Genomic DNA, 8,134 nt, shown 5'->3' with positions numbered 1-8,134 from the left:
CCCCCCCCCCCAAAAAAAATAATCTCTGGCTTGCAGAAAACAGAGCTCTTTTAGGCAATGCTTGAAAAGTGGAGGAAGGGAAAGCCAGCCAGAGCTGGAAGCTGTTTCTCGCAGAGATGGGGTGCTGCGTGCTGGGAAATAGCAGTTCCTGAGCCAGGCTGCTCCTTTTTGATTGCCTGAAAAAAACCAAAGGTGAAATGACTGCAAAAGGGGAGCGAGACTTGTCATTTACACCTGTGTATTACCCAACTGTAGTGGGATTACAGACTGTTCTGTATGGGAGGCTGAGGCATGTGAAGTCATCCGTCACTGGTGAAAAGAGGCTGGAGTGGGTCTCCCCAGCCCCGGTGCTGGCTCGCGGTGAGGGGTGCCGGCAGAGCCGAGCCAGGACCCTTGGCAGCAGCAGCTTGTGGGCACTTCTGTGCGTTGGCTGTGCCGAGCCGGCGAGCCCTTCCCTTACTCCTGCACTCTCCTTGCTGTCAGGATGGAAAACCTGCGTTGTCACCTTCTGCAAAGACACCCAGCCTTACAAATGAAAATGGGAACCCCCGAGTTGGTTCTGGTGGTAACTGGGAGGGGGAGAAAGTCACGCTGAGGCTGTCTGTCTGGCACTACGTGCTCAAGAGGTGCGGCTCCTGGAGTTCGCGAGGGAAACGTGTACCTGCGCCGAGTGCTGTGCCCGGTGCCCGACCTGCGCTGGAGCACCGCCTCGTTGCAGAGGAGCCATTTCACCACTTGCACCTTGTATGCGAGGGTGTTACTGGTTGAGGGTTTGGGGGCTGGCAAGGAGGGAGGAGGAGGACTGAAGGTTGTGCTTTTGTTTAATTTGGGACCTTTTGTTTCCTCAAAGCCTGTCAACTCAGCAGGATGAAAAACCTGGTTAGAGTGTTTGCTTCATTTGGCCACAGCTTATGGAGGAGCAGGCAGATAAGGGCCAGCTGTTGTTCCATTTGCTTGCTTAAACAAAACCTGCTGTAGCATGCACGGAGGGCTGCAGGCTGCACCACCTTGCAGGAAAAGCAAGACAGAGATAAGGCTTTTGTATGCTGCTTCTGTTTTATTATCAAAAAACGATTTCTCCTGTTGGAGAACAAGATGAATTTTTTTGACACACCTTGCAGTCAGCTCTTTGTGGTTTTGTACTGCGACCATTGTAGAAAATAAGAGATTAGGGAATTCCAATAATTTTCTGTAATATAAAAGCTTCTCGTTGAACTGTTTCTCTAAATTCTTCGGCAGCTCTCAGAAATGTAAAATAGGATGGGACAGTAAACAGCGTTTCCCTGCGCTGTTGACGCTGGGATGGCAGGAAAGCATGTGTGGGGGGTGAATTCCCTCCTGTAAGTTGTTTATAAATAGCATGCTCTGCCCTGCTCCCTGTGTGTGTGTGTGTGTGTTCTGCTTCTGTTAGTTAGCAGGAGTGAGTCGATGCTTTCCTGTCTGGCAGTTCAGTGACTTAATGCATGTTTGAGTAGCTGGCCTCACTGTTTTATTGCTACACATACTTTTCTATGGAAAAACTGAGGTGGGCTATGCAAATGGAACCACAACTCATGTCCCTGCCTTCCCTTTCATTTCCTCCTCTCTGTTCTCGGCCCTCCTAGGTGTGTTTTTCTCTCTGGGCATTCCTCCTCGCTGCTCTTCCCATGCTGTGCAGGTGCAGTAACGTGTCGAAGCTGAGCGCCATGAAAGGACTCTTCTCTAGTCACTCTCCTGTTTTGGACCCTCTGAGCTCTGTACCGAGGGAAATTGCTGTGGTCTTGATAATGGTAGTTAAGTTTCTCCTTGCAGCCAGCTTCCTGTGTGAGGTATTGCTGCTGTAAAGTATTGTTGGAGTGCTAATGAGGGGTTGTCCATTGCCAGGAGAAGTGCTGTTAGGCTGGCAGTGGGTAATTAATCAGGAAGCAGGTGTGTTGCGCAAAGCCCGTCAGCATCCGCACTGGAGGAGAAAACACTGGCCTATTTAAGAAGAGAAGGAGCTGCCTTGACGCACTGTGCTTGGAAGCCAGGTATTCTGAATTCTGTATTTATGACTTCCTGATTCGAGGCACATTGCCAAAGGGGCTTTCACCTCTGCTGGTAAACGTCTCTAGCTGTTGAAAAGGTCCAAGTGTCATTATGAGAGTTTATGGCACAGTTGCCTCGGGAGTACTCCACGGAGTAAAATGCTCTTCTGTTGGTTCAAAGAAGATAGTGCTGAGCTGCCCTGGAACCCGGTCTAAGCCAGAGCTGGCCCAGCTGTCTTTTTTGCAACTCAGGCCCGAGCAATGTTGTCTTCTGTAAACATTTAAGAAACAGGGCTCTCCTTGTCTGTTTTAATGCCTGTTAAATGATGTGCTTTAGTCAAGAGATGCAAGTTCTGCTTTCTGGGATGAAGTTCAGTCCCTGCCTGTGAATGTCTGCGGTATGGGAACGTGGCCATGACACAGGGATAAGAGTGATCCTACAGACCGGTGAGGCTGAGGGACGAGGACAGTAATGCCTAAAGTTGAGTTATGATCCCGAGTTGTTGAAAAGAAAGCCTGCACTACTGCTAGGTCACTCTTCCATCCAGATGCACGGGACAAGGCCTCCTGCGTTGTAGTGATTCTGCTCTCAAAACTAGTCATTGCCAGCAAATAGTCGAAAGGCTAATCGGTAATCCTTTTGGATGCCTTTAACAGGGACAGATTTTTAAATATACTTACAGATGATAGCAGTGAGAATTTAAAAGGAAAGAAAGGTTATGTTCATCTAGTGCTATGACAAGCAACTCAGCATCATTTTCTCTGCTCCTATGTGATATCAATAAGGGAAGAAAATTCTCTTGCAGCGATAATTACTGCAGCACAATGACAAGTTCACGGTGCTTTGCAGGCAGAAGGAGTTTGCAATCTAGGTAAGGCATCCCTGTCATCTCTCTGCAAGCCCTTTTCTAGCCTCTCTGTTCATTCCAACGAGAGGATCTCCTTTGGTTCATCTGGGTAGATAAGCTTGCTGTTAATCTTGGCGGCATTCAGCTCACCTGATCTCCCTTTGCCCAGAGGTCTATTTAGGAAGACTGAAATCTGTTAAAATTGCTCTTCCTTAATGCTGGGATAAAGAAAAATGTTGGTTGGTCAGAGGGATCATTTAGGGTCAGAGTGACCATTTTATTCCTGTTGGACCTTGTGGAATTACAGGTGCAAGTAACTGCTCACCAATGTGAAGGTGTCAAAATAATCTTGTCTAGTTAGGGTTAGGCTTGTATTTGGGCATGCGTCCTACACAGGTACATTAGAGTGCAGCCAACACAGAAAAAATCTTGAGGTTTATGTCTCCTTTTGGAAATCATGTCTATGTAAAATTTACCAAACACATGAACATGGCAATTATTTTTAAGACCTTGCTAGTGAGTTTACCGGACATAACTGTATTTGAAATCTTGTAGCTGTGTGTGTGGCAATATTCCCTATATGTCTCTAATATCTCTAACCAGTATAGAAGAGACAGTATCGCTTATCTGTAACAAGTGCTGTGAGTGGGACTTTAAACTCAGGCACTCCTGCGGTTGTTGAGTTTACTGTAGAGTATTACTAATATAACCATGTAATTTTAGCAGCCAGGAATTTGTGTTTTGATGTTTACTTACCTTGATGGTTTTGGTCTTTTTTGCCTGCAGGACTAGAGTGAAATTGGAAAGCTTAGAAGATGCTTATATTTTAAGAGGAAATGATGACTCTCTTTCTGATAAGCATGGATGCCCAGCCTATGTGAGTCCAGAGATCTTGAACACAAATGGCAGCTACTCTGGCAAAGCAGCGGACGTATGGAGTCTAGGTGTCATGCTTTATACCATGCTAGTTGGACGCTATCCTTTCCATGACATTGAGCCTAGTTCCCTCTTCAGCAAGATCCGTCGTGGGCAGTTTAACATTCCAGAAACTCTATCCCCCAAGGCGAAATGCCTCATACGTAGCATACTGCGTCGGGAGCCATCGGAAAGGCTGACTTCACAGGAAATTCTGGACCATCCGTGGTTTTCTACAGATTTTAATGTATCGAATTCAGGATATGGTGCTAAGGAAGTATCAGATCAGCTGGTGCCTGATGTCAACATGGAAGAAGACTTGGACCCATTCTTTAACTGAGCACAAAGACTGGTGTTCAGAAGGTACACAACCTGGAGATGGACACATGAAGGAGCCCTTCCTGACCGTGTTAAATCACATCCTACATCAGCCTAGCTTGGTAGCAAAAGACACTCAGAGGTCCTCGGATTGAGAAGGAACCTCCACAAGGAGCTAATATAACAAATGTAGCATGGGGACAGATTGGGGGGGCGGGGGGAGCTTGCTATCAGGTTAGATTGATTTGGAGGAGAAAAGGCAGCATGGAGCAATTGTAGCTTCTCACCTTTTTGGAGCCAAGGAGACTGCACATGCCAATTCTGGTGCAGCTGTATCACTCCTGTTTCTGTTCCATTAAAAATAGTGGTAACTCACAACAAATAGAAACTTTTTTGCCTCAGCTCACATCTTGGCATCGCACTGTTAGATATTTAACTTCAGCCATTATTCAGGGAAAGTACAATTGGCTAACATTTTTTTTAATCGGATGTCTAATAATTAATGGGATTAATTTAAGAAAAAAATGAGGTGCACAAAGACGGACATGAAAAGTGGGTGCTAAAAACAAACAAAATTTCAGTTCATGTCTCTTGATAGCTATTTTCAACTCATTTCTTCTAAATAAACTACTTAATATTCTTGTCAGGAAATGACATTTTAATGCTTTGTTCCCTTAAGGGGAAGTAACTGTCATTTAACAAGCTGTTCTGTTTTGTGTCAAATGGTTTGTTGCAGGAAGCTATTATAACTCAAACTTCCAGATGCATTACTGCTATAATAGGGAAAAAAAAAAGAAAACTGTATAATTTTTTTTTTTTTTTTAAGATATGAGATACTGGCTTCCATATCTGCCATGCTGCACGTATATGACTAGAGGGGGCAGAAAGCCCTTAATCGTGTCTTTATCTGAGAACCGATCTCTTCTTTAACCGACTGGCCCACGTGTAAATAGAGGGCTTTTTATTATTGAAGAAGAGTATTGTGGGTTTTTTCTTTGAATTCCTCTCAACTTGGGAAAAGAATTGTTTGGGTTTGATTTTTGTTTATGTCCAGAATAAGAAATAAGAGGGTATTAATAAGCTGAACATTTATATTACAGATATTCCTCTTGAAACATACACAGTAATATGCACCTTTTGTATTGTCAAGACTTATTCTATTTATTGAAGAAAATGTCACAGTAGTGATGTATTAAGCCAGTACTTCAATTACGGGTTGACTTGGGATGACATGTTACATGCTGTAGTTAACACACTTCTTTTCTGTTCAGGTATTTCTGTCCCTAAATAACTTTTTATTTAGCTTCTTTTTCTAGATAGCTTTATTTGATTTAGACTGGCAAATGTTTTTATTACTGCTTTTATATTGCTGTATGATATTGAAATCTCTTGGCATAAATATTTGTGTTTCCAGTACCTCAGTTGTTCTGATATTACTGCCTGTATACGTTTTGTGAAGTGGTCATGTTTTTTGGGTAGGTACATGTGGACTCTGTAGTATGTAAATGTTACTTGAATTTGTGCTTAATTATAGTATGTGGCATGTGCGTACAGCTACTTGGCATTTGACGTATGGATGCTATTTGCCTGCCTTGCAGGAAAGTTATGGTCCCACTCTCAAGAGGATGATGTTTCACAGTTCTTATCAAGAGACAAAGCTAGCTGCAGCTGACCTGCCTTGGTTCTATTTTGGTAACTAAGAATATAAAGGAGTAATGTTTTTACACTCTGAAGATGGTGCTGTGTCAAGAAGGACTTTTTTTTATTTTATAAGTACCTTATAGGAGGAAAGATTGGTGATGTGCATGGTGGGGTTTTACTGCCTCTGGTGCTTTGTCATGTATTTGGTTTAATGTTTTTGTCCTAATCTCTTCAATAAATAAAATTGTGCATATTTAACTAAACTTCACTGGTGAACGATGTTCTTACTGAATGTCTGAGATGCTGCAGGAGTTTGTTCCATTAGGATCATTTAGCTGGTATTTTTTGTGCTGCTAACAAGCTCTTGCCAGACCTGTGAGCTGAGAAAGCTTAGCACTTATATTTACAAGGTAACACTGTAAGCCTTTTCATCAAAAATTTTACTGTTTGCTATGAATGAAACTGGCTTTTATTTTGTTTGTTTTCTTTTGGCTTGTCCCTACCACTTATCAAGCCCATTTACCTTTTTCAAGGAGGGTACTGAAATGCAGTGAGAACTATGTCTTTTTGGTGATGGAGGCTCTTTGGCTGATGAAGAAAGAGACCAAAATGGAGCAAGCTGGCACTTGCACTTTCCAAAGTCCTAGAAAAATGTGCATCTTGCATTTGCCCTCAAGTCTAGAAAGGATGGATCTGGAATAGCACCTCCTAATTTACTGTCTTTTATTTAAGGCCAGGTTCTATTTCTGTCATTCATCTTGAATAATAATTTATAGATGCAGATAGTGAGATCACAGAACTGCATGTGGAGTAATGAGGTGCTTTGTGAACACAGCAGGACAGATGAATCCTGATCTATTAAGAAAAGACCATTTGAATTGGGCTTTGATTTGAAACAGGATGCAGTCTGTTTTCAGCAGTTCTATAGTTTGAAAAAGCTATAGGCGGCTCCTGATCACCCCTAAAGAAACCCCCAGCCCCAAATCTCTCCACCTGAAAATAAGAGTATAGCACCAAAACTGCTAGCAGAGGGATTACTGTTGGGCTGGCTAACTTTGTACTACATGATTTCATCCTAGGTAATTCCTGGCATGTGTTGAATATTTCAGTTGGTAGGTTGAGAATTAAAACCGTTGATTATAGCACCAACCAGAAATGTTATTAACATGTAGAAACACTTGAAGATCAGTTTTTAAATGATCTGTATGCCTGCAGCCAAAGTTTAAATTACTTGAAACTCTTTCAAATCAAACTCCCACAATAAATGTGCTTTATAGAAAAAAGCAGATTGTAATCAGTCATAGAGAGAAGGGGAGGGGGAGCAGTGAGGATTTCCCTCTCCCCCACTAAAACTTATGTGAACGGCTTCTGTTCTGTTTGGGTGGAAGTAGTTAGACCTTATTTTACAGCAACCTGCACGCTTGCTTTTTCACTGCCAGTAATTACATGAAAAATGTGGCTGACTAATGATTGCTCGTTTGCAGTGAATTTTTTATTCAAGGCAAAAGCTTTCTGGTGTTGCTGTGGAAGAATCCTTTGGCAGCTGAAGTCAGCTTTATAAAATCCTAAAGGGGTGCTTTGATTTTGCAGCTTCCTTGTCCCCAAAGTGAAACCTGAGAGGGGGATCTGTGATTCAAACAGCTGATTTCTGGCTCTTTTTTTAATTCCTGCTTCATGGGTGCTGTTAGTGGAGTATGGGTATAGCACCGCTTGCTGCAGAAATGCCTCAACAGCTTTCTTAGCAGTGCTCAACCCTCGATTTGGATAGCAACTGCAGTGAGATGCAGGATTTTGCTGAGCCGAGACTGTCAGATGGGCTTAGCTCCTCCCCAGTCCTGGGGAAAGGAATGATCTTCTCACAACTGTGCAGGGTGGAAAGCTATGTCTACAAACAAAACCATTTCACAGAAGGTGACCCGATGGCAGACTTTGGGAGCAGAGGCCCCCCAGCCCCTCTGTCTCCTCTACCCCTCTCAATTAAAAAGAAAAAAAAAAAAAGTATTTTGTTATTTACCACAACATTTATTTTGTCAGTGCAGCACTGTTGTGATTTCAAACTACAGGCTTTTCCTCAGGACTGCACAAACAAGTGAGAATTATTCCTTTGGCACCGTGATGTTATAGAACCTGATCCCTTAGCCTTATTGAGGTGTGCACGTGTTACAGGGATAAACAAGTCAATTAAAAATGCATTCTCTTAAAGATTAAATAACCTTGGTAAACCTGTGTTTCTGGAAACAAAAAATTGAAAAAAAAAGCCCAACCCAAGCCCCTAAAACCCCAAACTGCACTTTCCTGGCAGTCAGAGAGGAAGGGTATGAAATGTGATGCCAAGGAAAAATTATTGGGAAGGGGAAAAAATAATACTCCTCATCCTGAAATCATTATGTTGAGATTTGGAAATGT

General features: G+C 42.8%; 1 protein-coding gene across 1 annotated transcript in view; it reads left to right on the top strand.

Annotated features, from left to right (window-relative positions):
- TRIB2 (tribbles pseudokinase 2) overlaps window positions 1-5,991 on the top strand; it is a 21,212-nt gene extending 15,221 nt beyond the window's left edge. The window contains exon 4 of the mRNA XM_010566657.1: window positions 3,641-5,991. Within this exon, the coding sequence (XP_010564959.1) occupies window positions 3,641-4,109 (469 nt within the window). The 3' untranslated portion in view covers window positions 4,110-5,991. The remainder of the gene's footprint in view (window positions 1-3,640) is intronic.
- Window positions 5,992-8,134: the final 2,143 nt, after the last annotated feature.

The sequence above is a fragment of the Haliaeetus leucocephalus genome, unplaced genomic scaffold (genome assembly GCF_000737465.1).
Source record: "Haliaeetus leucocephalus isolate CR32 unplaced genomic scaffold, Haliaeetus_leucocephalus-4.0 Scaffold217, whole genome shotgun sequence".
NCBI classification, from domain to species: Eukaryota; Metazoa; Chordata; class Aves; order Accipitriformes; family Accipitridae; genus Haliaeetus; species Haliaeetus leucocephalus.
The sequence above is the reverse complement of the archived record's forward strand: the minus strand, read 5'-3'. Positions and strand labels throughout refer to the sequence as shown.